Genomic DNA, 22,099 nt, shown 5'->3' on the forward strand with positions numbered 1-22,099 from the left:
TAAGAATAATCACATATGTTTAGAAAAAGAATAGTTGATTATTGTCTATTTTACAGCAGTTCTCTAACAGAACATGACTTCTCAAATCAATGCTGTTACTTGGAGAGCCAGCCACGTTCCTCTCAAGCAGCTGGAAAAGTTCCTATCTGCAACAAAATAAGGACCGAGTCTGAATCCCCCCCAATCCTACCAGTCTGCAGGATAATCAAGTGGGCAACCCAGCATGTAAAGCTAATATTAAGGAATAAAATCAGGAACAGTAAGAACTATGCAGCACACACTACATATGTACTGCAGTATATCCACAAAGACACTGACAGCTGCCCAATGCAGTACGCAAATGGACTTAGCCGCAACTGAATCTTACAGAAGCAGCAGGTCACCTGAAAGCATTCCCAGGAGCAAAACCTTTTTACTCAACAGCTACCACTCAACTTAAATTTCCCTTTCTCAGTAGTTCTCAAAATAATCAACATCTCAACAGAGTGTACTGTGTGCCAAAACACCAAATAGTACAAACACACGTGCAAAATACATGCAAACAAAACTCTCATTAGATTTCAATTTGAAAGCGTTTTGCTTATGGAAACAACACTCCATGACATACAGCGAGACTGTAAAGAGCTTCTATATTAAAAAGTTGTTGACACACTTCCACTTCAGTGGATCACTTTCAAATGTTAATAATTTTCACAAAGCTCATTTTCATCGAAATTTGGCATACTGACTCTCAAACTAAAGTAGAGGGGAGCTGTTTTGTATTTTTTAACACAATATTTAATCAAAGTGCATAGGGATATTTTCAGGAGCTATTTCCAATCTTGGACAGAATACAAAAACATCTGCTAACATAAAAAACTACCAAATCAGCAGGAGATGCTAGAATCTTCAAATCTGGCAAGGACACAAAAGTTGTTTTTCATTGGCTCAGTGAAAACAACTTTCGATTTAGCGTGTGACTTTATAATATAGTCCTTGCTGACAAAATTAATATATGCCAATGTAAGCAAGTGAGAGACTTCAGTGCAACGACAGTGGCTGACACTGGTCAGACTCTGTTCTGACTCACCTTCCTCCCGAGCTGTCCCCTCTCTACCTGTACACGCAGACACACCTTTGCAAACACTACCAGCCAAAATGCCTCGAGCCAGAGCATTGGAATACCCAGCTGCCTTCCTAGTGCCTTTCTCCTGGATGGTGAACTGTTACAGTGTCAACAATGTTTAAATGCAAGTGTAAAAATACTTTTTTCTTTTTAGGTGCAGGTTTTGAGGTTTGGAGGGAAAGAAGTTGATGAGAAGCAACTCATCAATTACGTCTGCTTTGAGAAACAAGTCAGTCCTTGAAGTCACAAATGTAGCAGCAAATCCATACTTGTTCATATGTTCTGCTAAATCATAGTGGCCACACAGCCAATTTGGTGTCCGCTAAGTGGCACTGAAAGCAAGTTTTGATGTCTTAACTGAAAGACCATTCCATGTCTTTTCTTGTTAACAGCACCTATTATTAATTTCACTTCTGACCTCTTCCTTCTTCGTAAAACATTGATGTTTTTCACCTATTATCTCAAATCAAAAGACAACAAAATGAAAGTTTTTTGTAACTTCAAAACCTAACCACACTCTAACAGATTAGTAAAATGAAAAAGGATCCAAAGAGAACACACACACACACATCGGGCCAGTGGATTAGTTGCTGACTTACTATTTCTTTACTCTCCTCTTTGCAATTTATTTCTTGGATCCTCTCCAAAATGGCCTTCTCAGAAGGTTTAACTGTTGCAGATCCACCGCTGAGTAGGGTAGCAATTTGCTCTTTAAAAACCACTAAAGAGCTCTGAGCAGCTCTGGCCTCTTCTCTGCTGCTCTTCAAGCTTCCATCCAGCTCACTGGAAGATTTCTTCAGATTGTGCAGTTCCTGCTTTAAGGCATCCAAAGCTTTCTGGTTAGCAGTCAGCTTTTCTTGGAGGTTTCCGTTCTCCATCTCCAAACTCTGTCTCCCTATTATAGCGCTGTCAAGATCCTAAAATGCATGAAAGACTAAACCAGGCTTTTAAAATTTGTCATAATACTATAGACTAACCTCTTGCAGTGGCCTGCAAGAAGTAATAAAATTTGCAGGTAAACAAAAAACAATTTTTTATTGTAAAATTATTGCTATCTTACTTCCTTATTCAGATAATAGGACTTAGAAAACAAATGGTGAACAAGATGTAACACAAATAAAGACAAAGTAGTACAACTCAGAGAGGAAAAATAGAATAGAATATTTCAGTTGAAAGGGACCTACAATGATCATCTAGTCCAACTGCCTGACCAATTCAGGGCTGACCAAAAGCATATGCATGAACTCTTTGAGTATAGTGTTAAGAGCAGAATTACAGGTGATCTCTGAGATCAGCTTACCTGAATGTGACAAAAATTCCTGAGATTCCCTGGGAGTGAGGAATCAACCAAAAAAAAAAAAAGTGTTATAACATTAAGACAGTCTAAAAGAAGGTGCAAATGCTCAAATACCAATTTCACCCCAAAGAAGAAATGGTGGTGTTAGGGCAAAGGTTGGACTCAATGATCCCAGAGGTCTCTTCCAACCAAATCGATTCTGTGTCCTTCCACAGAGCCTACAACTGTCCCCAGCTGCTGCTCAGCTGGGCTGTTGGTGTGCAGAAGCATGACTGAGGAAGGACTAATGGGATGGCAGTTCTATCAAGTACCCTTGTAATTTTTTTTTTTTTAAGAAGCCAGTGCCTTGCATTTCAGAAGTAATACACTCAAGGACAGTGTCATCCTCAGTAGGGAGAGAGGGTACTGTAAGATAAGGCTGCCTGGTGAGTAGCCCATAGGATTTACTGCTCAGGGGCATCCTCAGATCTTCGGCATTTTGTCATGGTAATCATCCAGCCCCTGACACCCTTACTTTCTCTGCCTAGATCTTTTAATGAATCAAGACTCGGTTTGGAAAGAAAAAAAAAAATAGCCAGTACATATATATCTACATCAGTTGTATATGACCCAACAGGACACAGCAGACAGACAGAACAGTGTATCCTGACCCATGACACAAAAGCAAATGATGATAGAAAATGAAAGAAAAATAATCCAGCTAAACAAAGAAAAAATGAGTTCTCATTCGGTCAGCTTGTGAACCTCTTTCCTTTCCCCATGACACCAATATGAAGAGTACTTACACATTCATATACAAGAATAAAATTTGCAGTGAAACCAACTATAGCAAAGACTAAGTCTTCACTCCTCAGGGTACTATCTGATAGGAACAAATAGGAAAGAATATTACTTCACACAAGACACAAAATTATGCCAGAGGATGGCGCATCTATAGAGAGTGATTGAATTTCTCTGGAAGTTTCGGTTGTTTAGTAGAGGCTCAGTAAGTGGATTGATATGACCTAAGATTGTGTATATTGGAGTTAAATCGTTCCCAGAGCAGCTGTGACCACTCAGGGGTCTCTCAGGGTCTATATGCGCTTCCTATGTTGCATAGTAAGTCATCTGTATTAATGGAATACATGCCAATTAAGTAGTAAATCTGGTAGTATTTAAGTAGATCAGCAGTGAGGATGGACAAAAAAGGAGTTTGGGAGGTACCCTTGGAAATAAAATATAAACATACAATACTAAAAACACTAAAATTTTTAAATAGCTTCAAAAAGGCAAGTATGCAAACACATAAATGAAAGCAAACCAAACCAAACCCTGCCATTTAGGAAATTATTTGTTACTACCCCTTTCTAAAGTAATTGTAGAACTCTTGGAAACAAATGTTGGCATGATTCCTTGCCATTTTCTCTTTTTTATTCTAAACATGTCTTATTAATAGAAAATTCCCACCTGTGCTCAGAACTACATTATGGTAATTACAGCAAAGAATGAAGAGTCATTTATTTCAATTACAGTTTTCAGTAGCATGTATTTTTCCTTTCAGAAAGGCAGTGCAAAAGTAGTTTGCCAGTAGCAGGGAGCTTACCTAATTACAATCTTTTTCAAATTGTGAACATCTGCAAACAGACACAGTTGAATCAAAAGATCAAGGTATAAAATAAGGAACTGCAAGCCTGTTGATGCCCAAACATTAAAAAAAAAAAAACCAAACACACCAAACAAAACCCTCACACACGCAAAACCCAAGCAATTTACAGAATGAAAAGCCATAAAACTCAAAACACTAAAAATCTGAACAATCCTCCTTGAAACCTCTCTTGAATGTACAGCATTTGCCCTGGCTAGCTTCAGCAAGGTCACCCTGAGTGTTGAACAGTATCCAGAAATTCAGGGACCGTGACACATAAAGGTGGTATCCCAACTAGAAGCAATCCCCTAAGAACCTAAGTGATCAGTGCAGGTGGATAAAACAATTTCCACCACAGAAGACTGAACGGATGGAACCACAACAGCTTGTGTTTTCTCTTTGGCTCTTCAGCATTTATGGCTAATGTCCCATGAGCCATAAATGAGCTGGCAGAAGTGCTCACCAAGCCACTTTCCATCATTTACCAGCAGCCCTGGCTAATCAGGGAGGTCCCAGTCGACTGGAGGTTGGCAAATGTGTCGCCCATCTACGATAAGGGCTGGAAGGAGGATCCGGGCAACTACAGGCCTGTTAGCCTGACCTCGGTGCTGGGGAAGGTTATGGAGCAGACCATCTTGATTGCAACATGAGCCAGCAGTGTGCCCAGGTGGCCAAGAAGGCCAATGGCATCCTGGCCTGTATCAGCAATAGCGTGGCCAGCAGGACCAGGGCAGTCATGGTCCCCCTGTACTGGGCACTGGTGAGGCCGCACCTCGAGTGCTGTGTCCAGTTCTGGGCCCCTCACCACAACAAAGATCTTGAGGTGCTGGAGCGAGTCCAGAGAAGGGCAACGAAGGTGGGGAAGGGTCTGGAGCACAAGTCTGATGGGGAGCGGCTGAGGGAGCTGGGGGTGTTTGGTCTGGAGAAGAGGAGGCTGAGGGGAGACCTGATCGCTCTCTACAGCGACCTGAAAGGAGGGGGTAGCCAGGTGGGGGTCGGTCTCTTCCCCAAGTAACGAGCAATAGGACAAGAGGAAATGGCCTCAAGTTGCACCAGGGGAGGTTTAGATTGGATATTAGGAAGAATTTCTTCACTGAAAGGGTTGTCAGGCACTGGAAGAGGCTGCCCAGACAGGTGGTTGATCTTAAAGATCTTTTCCAACCTAAACAACTCTATGATTCTATTAATACCAGCACCTCAATCAGCATCAGGGACTCAATATACTAAGTCAATCACACTTATATACATTTAAAAAACAACCCACATTAACAGTAATACCAAGGTACAAAAAGAGAATACAGATATCTTTCAGATGAATTCTTATGCCAGCTCTGTCTCCAGTTACCACTGTTATACCACAAGGACTGTAAACTAGCTTGCTTTTATCTCCCATCTTCTCTGATTATTCAACCTGGAAATATTTGGGATGCCTGCTCGGACCTGTCCCTAATATCTATGTTCTTAATGACATCTTATAAACAAACAAAAAAATTCCTAGTTCTAAAAAACTCAATATTTATCTATTGGGACAAGAAAAAAACTAAAATAATTTTGTTGTGTCTCCTACAATCAAAGTATTTGGGTATATTCAAAATGTTGGTATGCTTCTCAAGTTTAATCAATTTCCTTAAATAACAATTTTATATTTTAATTAACCCTGTTTGCATACAATCAGTTGATTTTAATAAATTTATACTGATTAGATGCTACTTAGATAAATCATTACTAACATAATTTAATACAAGTCAGTATTGAATACTGAAGAGTATTTTCTTGGTTAATTTTGCATCAGTAGTACATGCAGATATATTTGTATGAATTAAAATTGCTTGATTATATTTCAAATATGTTCTTTAAAGACATTGCATGGTGCACATCTTTGCAAAACAGGTGTTTAAATTAACACTTCAGAGGGAATCACAAATAATTCCACGTTGAATCATCAACGAAGATGTGAAATGGAACAAGCCAGTTTACTAGTTCTTGTGGTTCATCAATGGCAATGCTGTACGAAAGGCAAGTTCATCTGAAAGAAGGATATATGCATCTTCTTCTATACATTAAATAAACACCATATAGAGATTTATTAAATATGAGAAAGAAACTTCGTTAGAGCAAATAAGACATTTTTTTAAGGACCTACAGACATTCTCAAAGACTGTTAAAATTCTGTAATTACGAGTATCATAATCAATAATCACTGTCTGGACATAAAGAAAGAACAGGTATTCTGATGCTCAGTCTAGAAATCTGGGCAGCATTTAAGAGTTATTTTCCATCAAATGCAAATTTTATATCCAGCACTGCCAGACTAAAGGTATGCACAATATTTACAGAATTCCAGGAGCAAGCTCTTGCAATATTCGGTCAGAAATGTAAGAAGTTCATAATTCTAAAAGAAAAGCAATACATTACAACAAAAACAGTTTGGTGGCTTGCTTTTGTTACTAAAAACTGTTTTAGTTTCTGTTGTTTGCTATTGTGATGCAGTGAGGCTGAGAGAGGAACAGATAAAATTATCGTTCACTTGATAATGCTCCTCAAATGAAAACCAGCTAACTGCAACAAATACTTGAGTATCAAATATACTAAAGAACATTCTGAATTACTCTCACATATTAACCTTAAAATGTAACCAACTGGCTTTCATTTTCTTCATCAAGAATTTCAGAACCTACAATCTGTTTAATTGATCATTAGATAGCTAATGATGTCCTCCTGGGACATAAAGAAAGGCACCTGGTTAAGAGAGGGGGTTCATAGGAATTGCAAGGAGCAACAGTGAAGAACTACCTGGCAAGAAAAACTGGTAATAATTCAAAGAGGTGGCAGGGAACAGTGTGGCAGCCAAGGCTTGCTGGAAAAGACCAGCAGAACAGAATGATGGCCTCTATACACTTAGGAAGAATTTTGAGAGAAAACTGGGGGAAATGGGCCACCAGCTCAATCTGTAATACAGAAGATGGCCAATATGTTTGGCCCTGGGAGCTTCAGGCAAATGCAGGCAAGAGTCACTTGTACTCAGTCTGTGCTGCATAAACTCTGCTACAGGCAATTCCACTAATTAAAGCTCAGAAAACAGTCCATGTGTCTTCTAGCACAGGAACACTACGGATTTCTGCTTTTTCACCTTGACAGGGAACGTGTCACAACATGTGCAACTCTGTTCACGTGCTTAAACTGTGCAGCAAAGTACATGACAAAGTCAAACCAACTTCATACCACTGATGCCCACCCTGTATCCTAATAAGACACCATCAGAGGAACAGGGGATGTCATACATCCTCCTTTAGATATGTGGATTTAAAGCATTTTGTTTTGTTGTTTTGGGTTTGGTTTTCTTTTTTTTTTGGGGGGGGGGTTAACTTATTTTTTCAACACTGAATTTCTTAAGTTTTTGTGAACACAAAACCTTCTCAACAGATTTACTCAGTATCTGCAAATTTAAGTAGATAAACTGAAACAGCACTGGAGGAATCTGCAGCCTTTAGATAAGCCCTGATGGCACACACCTCATTTGAAAGGCAATGTTAATAATTTAGCAAAACATTTCTGTAAAATGGATTAAATAAATTATGTATTTGGCATATGCACAATAATGATAGGAAAATATTTTTCATAAAACTAGCTCAACTTTGGAAATGTTTTGGCAGTCAGAGCAAACTTGCAAAACAAGTCACAAACAAAGTCTTCCTCTTGGTTTAAAACATCTCCTGATTCTGGCTTACTTAGCGAGCAAACTACACTCTGTTCTTGCACACCTGTGTTTGAAGTACAAGAACAAAATGTTCTCAGAAAGGACCTGTTTAAGGTTTTGGTGCAGATTCTCTCTCAGTCCCATCTGAGTCAGAAAATTTTACACAGCTTGGTAAGAAGTATTTTCCGCAGTAAGTAAAATTTATAGCCCTTGTGGTACTTAACATTTATCTTCCCCACAACAAATTCTTTCTTCTCTAGAGCACAATGTCAGCTACTTCTCATCTCTTAAGTATTTTGCCTACAACCAAATCAGAACACTATGTGTTTATGGTGGTGGTCTTCTGTTTAGGAAAAAAGTAATGCCCAGGGGTGGGGAAAATGTTACATTACATTCAAAAACTTAGTTGCACAAGGTTGTCTTTATGTTAAAAACTTGTACAAACTCAGTCACACACACACCTCAGCTACATAATTGGCAGTTTCAGTTTCTTCTTTTATTTTCTTAAGTTCTGGCTATCAGCCTTAACCACACTGCTCTAGTACCTGGGGGAAATTTTCATTATTGTTTTAGTAAACTGCTCCCTTTCCACAGTTATCGCTCAAAGTACAAAGTAATAAGGAAAACTGTTACAGAAGCTCACTTTGTTCATCCATCCTTTGCAAGTTACAAAAACTCTTAATGGTGAGTTCTCCTGGAGCAATTAAATCCTTAAATCACACCCTTTTCCTTTCCAAATCATACCTGGGTGAATCTGGTGAATATTTGACTTACAACTTAACTTACATTCTCATTTCAGCATCATTCCTGCAGCACAGATCTCCTCTGTGGGCTCCCCAAAGCAAAACAGTGCTTTCCTGCAAGAGCCATCCTATTGCCTACAACTTTTGGGGTATAAGCCAACTCAGTATTTACAGTTCTGAAATACAAGTTTATAATGCAGTGAAACAGGATAATCTAGAGTGTCTGGAAGCTAAGACACTTTACTTCCAGTTCCTTAAGAGAAAGAATAAAATAGTGTCCTATGAATTCCTTTCAATTAGAATTTTTAAAGAAACTGTGTAGAAGAAGCCTCAGAAAACTTGCAATATCACATAAATATTATTTAAAAGAGCATTTTTTCATTGTTCCGTGCTTGTGCCTCAGAAACACTCATTAACTCTATAAACATCTGTTTATGTACATGTTTGTGCAAGCACAGTAAAGGCTACAACAATATGAAGGAAGCAAAAATATAAATTTGCAAGCATCAATGGAAGATATTGAACTCAAATCAGATCTATTTTACAGAATGTTATTGTTTAATCTTCATATATTCTGAAGCTTTCAAAAAGTTGAGAATAACCTTAGAAAAATGTCCACTTAAGTAAAGACCCTAACCACTAGAAGTCTCTCAGAAGCATTTTTCTCGCACAACTCCTATTGAAAATTAATTTGAAATTTCAAGAAAACATTTGAAAACTAGAGGAACATACATGCCATGCAATTATGTACCTTACTAAGTTTTTCCATGTCTTGATAGTATTCTGCTGCCTTTTTCTGCTCCTTGGTCACTTCTGAAACAAGCCTCATGATAGTTTCTCTACTAGCTTTGGACCCCATCTCATGGACATTGATAGCTTCTTGAAGAGCAGCAACCTGGTCTTTTAGTGTCAGATTTTCTTTACATATTTCAGAGACCTAAAGAAATAATTCAAATTAGTAACTTTTTTAAAAGCACTCAACAATGATATATATATTCATCCTAGTATACCTGCTCCTAATCATCCCAATAAAAACGTGGTTTTTCTGGTGACTCCTAGGTCAGATTTATAATTGCAATCTACTATTGCTTTCTAAAAAGAATAGAAAGACAATTAAAATGAGAACCATATTCCCACCAGAAACCCACACGTTAGTGTACCGTGGTTCAGATTGACTCCCACACAATCTCTATGATCTGTTAAACAGGTGGAGAGCTACTGTTGCTGCATGTGGGCGCTTGACATGCTGCAGGTTGGAAAATGAAAACAGCTCATGTAGCTAACTTCATGGGAAAAGCAGACCATTTCAGTTTGGCTTATTAAGACTCATGCCTCTCATTTGGCATGAGAAACTGAAAGCTGCATTTTGTGCTTGAAAGTTTTTAGACATGGGGAGATGCGAGTTAGTAACAGCTATTTCATATGGATATTCAAGGACAGGGCCAAATACCTGCTGGGCTGCTGTTCTGAGCAGCCGACACCTTGGAAAAAGGAATTGTTTCCAGGAGGATTCTAGGGCTGTTTTGGTACATTACGCTATTTCCAAGAAGTTGAATAGATGAGTGTGAGCACTTCAAAGAGTGCAGAAGTTAAAAAATGTACCCTGACTCCTACTGGCAAGACATTTGTCAAGACTAAGCCAGATCAATTCTGTCTTAAATAAAACCATAACATGGAAAAGAAACTAAATAGACATGCCATGACCCCGAACAGAAAAATGAGTTGCTAAGTTTTCAGCACAAATTAGATTTCACAACTAGATTTATTACTACATTGTTAAAACAAGATGCCAACATATACTTTTTTTAAACTCCAGTTATTTCCTTAAAGTACATAAGAGTTACAGCTTAATACAAACATCTTTGCCTCTAATGACAACTAGCCAAGTTTCGTTAGAGTATCTATTACAATTTCAATGTGCTTGTAACATTATGAGGGCAAGTACTTTAAGTAATCACTGCGATACGTACCTAGACAATCTTAATTTATTAAGTATTCTTTTAGCCAGAACTCTTATAACAATATGAATATAATGAAACAGAATTTCCCAAAATACCTAGTATGCTCCCAAGTGACGAAAAATAGGGATAGCAAAGACAAGACAGAACATGAGAAAAATGCATAAAATTAGGATAAATTGCCCTTCCGCAGCATCAATAAACGTTAAAAGAGTATACAAACAATTTTCCTTTTCTAAATAGAAGCTTAGTTTTTGGAACTTTGGAAGTACTCTGAAAAGAAATAATAAAGTTTTATGATTAAGTCTCAAAACCACTACACAGTTATTTACAGCAATTCGTTACAGGGCTTAGTTAAGGTTGTTTTAGGGTATGTCATTTCAGATGTTTCTACTTAATGGTATGCCAGCTCAAGATGAGTGTTAAGATCTATCTAGTGGTACAGTTTACACATCAACTAGTGAATCCAGTGTTAATGTTTTCAGGAAAGCTTTCAACCAAGCATCTAATCAGGGCCATACTTGGGAACTACAGGCTGATAAGATATTTACGCAGATAAGAGCAGACTGAGTTCACTGAGGTCTATTAGTGTTCAGCACCCTTGAAAATCAGCCCAATATGAAAAAAAATATCTGTCTTAAATGGTAGCACTGTCTGCAAATGATTATTTAACATGAAGATCCCTGTCTTCCGCACTTGCTTTATTTCTTTGACAACAAAATATTTTTCTGTTAAATCACTATACAGAAGCCCTTGCCTACACATAATCACCTTTGACGTTAAATGTTCCTGTGGTTTCTCTTTTTCTCTGATGTCTGTGTTCAAGAATCCAGAAAGCTGTGTAAGGAGGTCTTCGTACTTTCTGCTGATTTTAGAAGCTTGAGTCATGCTTTCTTCACACTCATTCAAATATTTACTAATCAGACAGAAAAAAAAACACAAACAAAACACTTCTAGGCAAGACACTTCACGTCTTCTAGGCAAAAGGTGTTACCCCAAGATTACTGCTAGCTTTTGCATACCACAAAATGAACTTTAAAAGTTACGTATAATTCTCTACATCTGTTATTTAATACATGTAACTTTTTGTTGTTGCCTTATATGTAAACATTTCTTCATCTTTGCTTTTCATTAGCACTTCAAAGAATCTTCTATGATCCCGACCTCACTCTCAGAACAAGATTTCAATAAAACACAAGAACCAGGTGACATCAATAAACAGTGCCCTCAAGATACTCGAAATGGAGGCTGCAAGCAAAAGCAAGGGGGAAGTGTGTGATCAAATTATAGTAAAAATATGCTAAAAGCACTTCACATCCCCTCTCTAACAAAGCTGACAGTGCTGATCAACAAACTCCTGGGAAAGAAAAGCCCCTCTGGACTAATAGAAGTGTAGGACATCCAGAGTACCTGCGAAGGGAAGTTTACCTGCAGAAGCAAACAGAGATGGGAGACACTACTTTGTTGTCCATAGTCTTCTGCAGCATGAAAAGGATCGATTAAAAAAGAAAATATCAGGGGAGTACCACAAAAGTATGAAGAAAAGGCAGCTTTTTGTCATCGATTTCATCACTCTCAAAGGGTGCCTATTGTGCAAATACATACCCCACATGAATCATCTGTTATCAGCCTTAACAGCAGGTGTCAGTTTGTAAAGGCTCTATGAGAGCAAACAACCAAATAACAGAGCAGTCAGTTTAACTCATTGGCATAAATGTGGTTATGTCCTTCCTCTTGCCAGGGACAAAGACAAGTCCAGCAAACAAGCATTGCCACAGTCTCCATAGGTAGCAAACATACAGATTCAAATCTTGCTCATGATGCTGCAATGCTGAGCATCACTTCTGAAAAACTACAAAGAAACAGATTAACAAAAATAGCCAACCAACCAAAGCTCAGAATGATCATTAGTGTCATCCAAATATCAATTCCAATACCTCTCAGATAACACCCATGAGAGAGGTACTCAGTGGTAAACTGCAAGAGACAAAACTATTGAGCTTCCAGCTGAGAAACAAGGTACTTTCTAAAGCAAGTTCTTCACAAAGATTTGAACGCTAAAATAAAATGAGATGCGAGATATCACCAAACAGCTGTTTAGAGCAAATATTTTATTGCAACTCATTTGCTTATCAGACCATAACACTATTCTTAGTTTTCAAGGTGGGCATGCTAGTCATGTCGGCACTCATTCTTTTCAATTTCTGAATTCTTCCTTTCTAGGTTGGTGATCAAACAGGCAACACAGCATCACTCCATAATCAAAAAGCAGCATGAAACTCCTACTGGAAACACACAGTGAGTGTGAATACAGTACGCTAAATGGTTATAAATCACTAAGCAAAAGAGATGGTCTGTGAAAAAAAGTAAGATGTTGCCTTAGGAGGGAGATCAGGACAGTTGTTGTCAATGCTGCAAAGCAAAAGAGAGTGGAAGAATAAGAGAGAGGAATGGACAACAATAATTACTGCTCTGGACAGGACAAGGACAGTTCTGTGTCCTGCTGCACAGCACACACCGCGAGCTAAAAGAGCTCTGCCTTCTGCAGCCGGCACTGGCCCCCAGAAAACAAGTGCCTCACAGCTTCCTCACCTCCAGGCACCTTCCTCTCCTCTATAGCCCCAGCAAAACAGCTGTGTGATGGTCGCTAAACTGCTGTCCTCAGGAGGGGTGTGTCAGAAGTGAAAAGGTGTGAGGCTCCAGACATGCCATACATGCATGCCTATATGTTAGAATATTGTATGAGATTGATCACCAACCTTCACAAGTTGTTCTGTGGCTCTGAAAAAAAATCCAGGCACATCATACACAGAACCATGCCTGCTTCTAAAAATAAACAAATCTGAAGTACAAAGCACGTACTTCACAACTCTACGGATAACCTAATTACCTCCAGTAGGGCCATAAAGGTGTGAGCACCTAGAAAATAGGCAATCAGGTACAAAAAAGTAGAACGCAGCTCTTTCACAGTTTTCCTAGCTCTTCTGAACTAACAAGCAAAGAGAAGGGGAGGAAAAAGAAAAAAGTAAAAAGCTTTTCACAGTTCACACTCTAAAAATACCTTGGCAATAGACTTGTTGAGTAGAAAAGCACCTTTTTTCAATAGGAGAGGTGTACATCTTGGAAACCAACCCCAGAATTCATTAAATATTTTTTCCTATATCCTTAGGTATAGAATGTAAATGTACATTTCATGCCTACTGGCTTGCTCTTCCCTTTTATTAGTGGTTTTCAGTGAAAATCTTTCTTGAATACCTAATTAGGAGTAGTTGTGTGCCATGTACTACTAAGGTGGCCAGACCAAGCAACTAAAGCTCATTAAGTCAATACACTGACTAGTGGCACACGTAACCATTAGCTGAGGACGAGACAAAGCTCTGAAAGTATACGATGTACATGCATGACCAATCCAACGTGTTTGTCCCCTCCAAAAGAGCAGACTCATCCTATCCTCCCTTTGCCCCTTCTCTTTTGCCAGCATGCTCGTGGCACACTCCAGGCACACAGCAAACCGGACCTGGGATTGGTAGAGCTGGAAATTAAGCTTTTTATTTTGCTCACTTCTCTCTTGGAGCAGTTCCCTGGTCCCAGGCGCCATGCAGCAACACAAACAGCAGTACTGACACAAGCATCATGGGCAAAACAGAGCAGCCAGGACCGCACCAGCGTGACAGCACAGATTTATGCCACATAAAATTGATCATATCACCGTAAACATAGGCTAGTATGATACACAGTATTTTGGCAGTTTTCTCCCAGTGAGTTAGGCAAACTGGATAGGAGGTTTTTCTTCCTTTTTTTCTTCTTTTTTCTTTCCCCTAGAAGTAACATTTTAAAGAATCTTAACCACCATTACGTCAGAGACTGTGATGTTTTCTATGTTGCTAGGATGCATAATACACTTCTTGGCTTAACTATCTCCCCACTTATATCAGAATCATATCTAAAATCTTTGGTGATAAACATCAGCACTCTCCAGGCAGGGCTGTTGGCAAATCAGCTGGTAAAAGACAAGTGCACTGCAATGGATTTCTCTAGATTTTAAAATAACTTAATTATCCACTTCTAATGCACAAAGCCTGGGAGAGCTGTGCGAAATACTGATTTGGGAAATACAGACATCTGGTAAACACTCACCTTGCTCTTAACTAGACAGTATTGAGAGAGACATGGATATTGGCCTTGTAATGGGGGAAAAAATCCATTATAAAAGTCTACAAGGTGTCGATTAATATAATATGACTGTCACCGATTTTGGAACTTTAGAGTTCAGAATATTTTCACACCAATCAATTTTATTTGTGATCAACATTGCTATCAGTCTCCATCCCACAGACTTGAAATATTTGCAGTTACGCAGAACTGACAGATCAGTGCTCTGACACACTATGCTAAGAACAGTATAGTTAAGGATACTATCTCTTATTAAAAGTTTTATGCAATCAGTTTGCACGTTAAAACAAAACAAAAAAACACAGCCCAAACAAACAAACAAAAAACCCCCACCTCACACAGCAACGTCCAGAACAAAGCAGAAGAAAAGTCCGAGAAAGCTAGCATTACTGAAAGCTGAACAAACATTAACACATGCTCTTCAGGATGCTACCAACTAGGATTTATACCATATTTTCTTTATTACACTGCTCCTAATGGATAGCTTTACACTAAGACAGACACTCACTTGACACTCTTCCAGTTCCAGCTATGAAAGTTTGCCTCAGTGCCATACCTGGAAATACCTGAATGAGGAAATCATACCTATCCTTTCTACTGTGTTCAAACAGCCTTCTGTGCTCATTATTTTAAAACAAGGAGGTTACTCCAAGCTGACTCATATCATCATTTCTCCTCTGAAGGACAAAACTCTCAAACCTCCATTTATGGGCTAACAGCTCAAACCAAAATTCAAATTTCAATACCTTCCACACACTCAGGTACAATGGTTGTGCAAGGCGTTGTAGCAGAATTCAGATCTGCAATAAAGCCTGTCCACCAACATATTTTTTCACGTTGGCAACTGCACCATTCTATCATCCCAAAGAAAAATTAATTCTCATCTCACATGAATCTTACTTAAGTTTGGCATTTTGCTTATGAAGCTCCTCCTTCAGCTCCTGGTTTTCCTTGAATGCCACCTGAGCTGTCAGCTCAGCCTGGTTCTTCGAAGTGGCAAGCACAGATGCCTCTTCTTCCATCTCCTGAATTCGGGTTTGCAAAGAGAGGAGGCGAGACATCTGTCTAGCGTTGTTCTCCTTGTAGCTTTCAGCTTCAGCCTTCAGCTCTTGAAAAGAGGCTTCTTTAGAGACCATTCTGGACCTGAGCTCAAGTAGCTATAGATAGAAAAGGAGAAAATTCAGGTTGAAACATGACTGCACTACACGTTTAGTAACGTGACAAGACACACATTTTGGAACAAAAGACTCAGAGTTTTCTGTCGCTACAAGACTTAAGTGGAGGGACGCAACTTTATTTTCGTTTAACTAGGAAAAAGCAATAGAAGAGGTTTGTAGAAACAAAAGCTGCTGTTGTGTAATAAAATACAATTTTTCAAGATAATCTCTTACAGGAAGACAAATTTATTTACAAGTTCAGAAAAGTCCACTTTAAGTTCTGCTGCGTAACCTTAACTCACCTCCCTTATGCATCTGCATTACAATAGTTATTAGCACCACTATTCCCTCTTTCTTGCCTGTCTCCTCCCTGCTCCCAATTCTGGTGCACAATTCCACGGATAATCTATAGCTGCAGGGCACTGTAACAGCAAAGTATCCTGTTGTAGGAGGGTGGAGTCGTTTGGTGATTTGCAGAATATTCTGAGGCAAAAAAATTTTTGCAGAGCTGTGCTGTAAGCAACCTCTTCTCATCTTATGCAAATAGTTATTTTTTGGTTTGATAATCCGATCAAATGTAGCTGGATTTACACAGCAACAGCACGAGAGCCTTTTAAGGAAGGGTGGGAGGAGGAACATGACTGCCAGATGTCAAGGACCTGTTCCAGAGATGATGCTAGAGCTTCACAACAGTTCATGGAATTCAGTTGTTTTTCTTTGCTTTCCCCTCTCTCTTTTAGTTAAAAATATCATTTTCCATTGAACTATTTCTGCTACAAGCTTCTCTAAAAGACTGAGCTTGAAGCCGACACATCAGGCATGTAACATTTCAGTGTGCTTTATTTTGTTAAAAGGAGCAAGTAATTTAAAGTGGATTTTTTATCACAAGAAGTGTTAAGGCATGTTTTAGCTTTCCTTACAATTCCAATTACAAGCAGCAAGATGCAATCTGAAGAATTTATCTCCTACTACATAAAATTAACAGGAAAATAATTAAGCCACATTAACTGCTCTTTATGACATGTGCTAGAGCTTTTAACTTGTGGCAAACATTTTAAGGCAATAAATATTTCAGACATTAAGCTGCAATTCAGGACATTGGGAAATTCACCTCTCTGCCAGAGGCTTCCAGCATGACCAAACCCAAGATTCTCAGAGAGATTCCAGGAGGCCCTGGAACTCAGCAACTGCCTTGGAAAAGAGAAGTCCTGCTTCTCCTGCTCCCAGCCACCACGCCTGTCCTCTCCCTTGTGCCAGCTCTGCTATTTGTCTGACTCCTCTGCAGACAACTTAACTAACACAGCTGACAAAAGATTTCACTTTCTACAGAGGAGGAATAGGAGCTGGCCACATCACAGAGAAAAGGCTAACACTGAGGAGAACAGGCAGGAGGACCACTCTTGCAGCAGGAGCATAGTCGCTGACAAGCTTATGCTTCCCCTGCAAGCACTGGTCTATCAGACACTTTGGAGATGACATAAAACAGGACTGATTTTGATAAAAGCAGCTCTGCCTTCTCCCAGGCTCATGGGCTTCATTTCCATACTCCACTCTCTTCTTTGTGCTAGCAGAAGCACTTACATGGCTACAAGGTGAAATAAGATTGGGAAACTGATCTGGCTGAAAAACGACTCAGAACGAAAGGCTTTATTTTTCAGTTGCATCTGTTCCCCAACAAAACAGTGCACCGTAAAACGACGCATACATCTGTGCCCGCACAAGGGATGGGGCAGTGTGGGGAAGGAAATGAGCAGCTGAGGGAACAATAGGATTGCTTTGCTTGGCAGCTGGACCAAGCTATGGTAGCGTGAAGTGTTCGTAACCTTAAAATTTCTGTGTGGTTCAACTCCCCATCTACAAAATGTGATATTTTTTCCTCTGTCCATTGTCTTTGTGGTCAGTTCCAATAGCAGAAAAAGCAAGAATAATCCCATATCATGAGTTTTAGAGAGCACTCAGCAGAAGAAGGCTCTGACCTCAGCTGGGTCATGAAGGTCTTTATTAACAAGAGCACAAACAGCTGCTTTCTTGACTATTCTTTCACTTTTGCAAGCACAGTGCTGAAAGAATCTATCAATCAGTCAGTTATGCTGGCAATAAAGGCATTCAACATTTCCAGTAATAAATTCTTTCTATGAGAACAGGAGATTCTGTATGGCTTTTTAAAATTGAAATTTAAAGTACTGATCCTGGATGGCCATTAACGTAGGGGAACTCTGCAGTAATTTCAGGATCTACTGGTCAAATTCAAGCTCAGCTGATGGACACTTATCCCTGTAGTTCTGGCTGGATACTATATTAACAATTCATTAATAATATTACTTGTTCTTGCTCTTTCCCATATTCAGCTATCCACAATTAAAGAAATTTTATTTCATCGATAGAGCCTTTTTGAATGTTCAAGTGCTATGCAAGTATACCACAAAGCATTTTACAATGTGCAATATAAGTACACATTTGTAAAATGTACAGATGTTTAAACAACTAGCTGGATGAATGTTCACAAGTTTCTATCAAACTTTATGTATCTATCTGTATATTTAGGAACATATACACCTAAATCTAGGTACGTAAATAAATGTAAGCATTTCATGTTTCCCAAAAGCAAATTCTACTACATGTTTAGACTGACCACTGCCTGCATTGCTGAATTGGATCAAATCAACCTTAGTCAGTCATATGTTAAAAAAAAAATTACATGTGAAAACACAGAAACCCTACAAATTATCCTCTAATAAATCCTCTCTCCTGATAAGTACCATCCGCCCAGCACGAACAGCAGAACAGGATGCGTTTGTGTTCTTCAGCCTCTCTAGTTAAAATGAACCTCATTAGGTCACACTTCACTGGTCTTGAAAGCAAAGCAAATTTGGGGAGCTGTAGCTTGAATAAAGTGGAGAAATGGGTGAGGATGGGCAGTTATATCAACTCACCACCAACAACAGGAGGATATCTATCAGACCTTTTATACAACCACAATTTAGAAATCATAACTTTCAGGTTTAATTAAAGAAGATTGCATTTAGATGATGATGATAAAAAGCTAGACTCCTTCAAATGTTTCAAATATAAACTCATAATCAGTTCTTAAACACAGAAGCAAGCAGAGTAAAAATCGTAAGGAACTTCTAAAAATAAGAATGTTACGAGAAACAAAAGTTCTGTATCAAAAGCAAGAAGTTTTGGACTTTCTGCAAGCTCTCTATTCTTTGCAGAAAGTGACTGTAGAGAATCCTCAGCTTTGGAGAAGGATTTGGAAGAATATTTAAATGTACCTCTGACTGGGCACAATCATACTTCACTGAAAGTGCTGCAAGTTCACTTTGAGCAGTTTCAGCTGCAGCTCGATAGCGATTCATCTGCTCTCTAGCAACAGGAATATCCAAAAGAACGTGATCATGAGACTCCTGGGAAGACAGCACAAAACCAAAACCATTAGACATCGCATTTTTTTGAACATTTATGCTTCAGTGCTTTTTAAAGCTGCTCAAGGGCATTTATTCCAAATATGTTGTTCCCAGAGTAACTGACCCTTACTGAAAAAGTGGATAAACAGTCACTTTTCTACCAGTCACCATTTTCATCTGCAAGTTCAGCCACCAACACTAGTGCTAAAGTATATTGTCACACAAGATATTCCCCCTTAAAAATCCCACAGCCTTCCACTATTTTCAGCTCAGATTATTTCCAGCAGTTTCTATGTATTTAGCAACACTCAAAAGGTCCCCTCTCTACAAACTCATCCAGTCAGTCCTTCAACCCACGTGAACTTTAACCCAAAGGGAGTCCTCAGGTCTCTCTTATTCAAAGAGCCACTTTGATTTTTAGACTTCAGTTACATTGCACACCCTCTCATTTTTATTTTGGAAGAAACAGTGAAAGAAAGCAATGGCTTCTCTGTGCCACTCACAATTTTGCAGATTTCTATCGTATCTCACCTCCACAGTCTCTCTACCAAGTTGAAGAGTCCATGCCTACTGAAACACTCCTACCTGCTCCTCAAAGTCACTTTTTGGCTTGCCCATTTGTGCTTTTAGTTCTAACCTGCCAAGGCTAAATCTCCTTTGAAACTCCTTCCCTTGGACATAACTTCAGCGTTCTGGACGGTGCTTTCTCATCCTCAGCAATCACCATCCTGACTTCTTTTCACCCTTTTTCAGGCCCTTCTGATAGATAGCAAGCACTGGCTTTCTGCTTCTAGCACAGCCTCCTTTACACCACTTGTACAACTCTTTTAGCTGTGCCTTTTAGGCTCTATAGCAAGCTTTCTCATTTTTGTGTGGTTCTGCTCTTCTACAATAGAGCAGAAATGCATTGGGTTTCTTGGCCTTTGCTACTTAAATCTTTCAATATGAATATTCAGACCTGTGGTCTTGAAGAGTTTCATTAGACAGAACTTTTTTTTCAACTGATAGTGACTACAAAATTATGAATTTTAATATCTTCAGAACAGAACAATGTTTAGGCGATGCTGTGAGTGCACATGGCAGAGGACAGAACATGAGATTTTTATTCCATCAGCTCCCACACAGGACTGGAACAAAAATGCAATCCTAGGGCATTTAGGTATGCGTTACAAGATGCAAATCTCCCCCAGCTAACGACTGCTGTTGAAACAAGGTCTCCGATGGAGACAGAGACAAGATGTCTTCACTTCACACTCTTCTACATCAGCATTGGTTTCCAGGCTGAGATAAATTACAAGTTCAGCTCCTACCCATTCTAAACAGACAAAAAATGAACAGCTTTCTAAATAGGCGAACATCTAGCAAAACAAGTCTCTACCAAGAAACACACAGAGAAATCCCTGGGGAATAAGGCAAAACCACTACTTTGGACTGCACCAGAAGATAAATTACCTCGGATTACTTTCTGTGACATCATCAACTCTTCTCTTTAATCTTTCTTCAGTGCACTAGTACACGCTGGATTAGACCCATCAAGTTTAATCGCATTCATCTCCCTCAATGACACTCAGCTGGGCTCCTTCACAGAGGAGTTACCACTCTCATCAAGCCAGACTGATACAGGTAGTACAGCTCACAGCTGTCTACAACAGCACGCTATCTCCTGATAAACGGGCTGCTCATTTTCTCTACATTTTATCACCGTTCTGAGGGAGTGAGGGAAGGCCTGTGCCACCCCCTTCCTACTTTGTCTTCCTTTTTGCTTTACTCCACTTGTCTCACATTGTACAACCACATCAAATTCTTTGATGCAGAGAGGTTTTTTTCATTCTGTAATACACAGGACTCCAAAACCACAGCTGGAGCTTGCAAACAGTAACACTGCGTATGTTATCTATGTATGTTATTATATTTATATTTCTTTATTGATGTATGTTTTGTTTTTCTTCCCTAAACAAATACAACCACTTATGACAGAAAGGAATACATCTGCAAACTGGTGAAATAAAAACATTTCTGAGCACAGCTGAAGAAAGCAGCCCCTGTTCAGCAGTAATAATCAACATAAGAAAACCCTTCACAGCTGGAACTTCTGAAACCTACATTTGTCATACCAACCTAGATTTTAAAGTGGTGAACACTGTAAAGATGCAGAGCCACATCCAGAAGGATTTGAAAGAGGTTCAAATGAAGCCAGGTGCAAAACTCAATGGGAATTACCATTTCACTTATTTACAGTCTTAGTGAGATTTACAGGAGCAGATCTCTGCATCCTCCAGTGCCTTAGTAAATACTAAGCTAAACATACAAGGTGACACCACGGCTTAAAACTACACATAAAACTAAGTAAAGTCTTCCCAACAGCTCAAATAAATTACCAAAGAGATTTTCTGAATTCCTTTCAGAAGGGTACTGCTTAGCTCTACCCTCCTCCCTTTGCAATAATCATTGGAAGGTATTACTGAAAGATAAACATCGCTCTCTGGGGTTGTTAATCTACTGAAGAGGCCAGTTTCAAGCTTGATTAATGGGCCCAAGTGAAAGTTTCATGACAATCAAAATTTTAGCCTTACCCTCTATTGCTACAAGCAGCAGTTAAAGCATTTTCATCTTTCATTTTCCTCTCTGTTAGGATGAGGTGACTATGCATCTAAATATAATAAATACATTTAATATGATGAAAGGTAGCAGTCATCTGAAGGCCACTACAGAGACACATCACCTACTGTAAATATTACTTAACGTGTTTTTTTGTTATACTTCATCCTTTGCCTATATAGCTAAATTAAGGAATCTGGATGTCCCCAATGCTTTGTCTCGCAGCTTTTCCAAAATGAACAACAAGAAGGAGCTGCTGTGTTTAATCTCAAAATAACAAAAAAGGGTAATTGCCAAGACAAAATTTAGGAGAAAAATGTGTCAAAATTAATTGCTTGTG

The 22,099-nt window shown here is 39.0% G+C and overlaps 1 protein-coding gene across 1 annotated transcript in view; it reads right to left on the minus strand.

The window, feature by feature from the left end:
* The window catches only part of CCDC170 (coiled-coil domain containing 170), a 30,058-nt gene extending 8,247 nt beyond the window's left edge, over positions 1-21,811 (minus strand). Inside the window, exons 1-6 of the mRNA XM_009695601.1 lie at positions 21,735-21,811; positions 19,030-19,219; positions 15,498-15,754; positions 11,196-11,340; positions 9,218-9,403; positions 1,705-2,022 (exon numbers count right to left, since the gene is read on the minus strand). Coding sequence (XP_009693903.1) covers positions 1,705-2,022; positions 9,218-9,403; positions 11,196-11,340; positions 15,498-15,754; positions 19,030-19,219; positions 21,735-21,811 — 1,173 coding nt within the window. The remainder of the gene's footprint in view (positions 1-1,704; positions 2,023-9,217; positions 9,404-11,195; positions 11,341-15,497; positions 15,755-19,029; positions 19,220-21,734) is intronic.
* Positions 21,812-22,099: the final 288 nt, after the last annotated feature.

The sequence above is a fragment of the Cariama cristata genome, unplaced genomic scaffold (genome assembly GCF_000690535.1).
Source record: "Cariama cristata isolate BGI_N322 unplaced genomic scaffold, ASM69053v1 scaffold10612, whole genome shotgun sequence".
Lineage (NCBI taxonomy): Eukaryota > Metazoa > Chordata > Aves > Cariamiformes > Cariamidae > Cariama > Cariama cristata.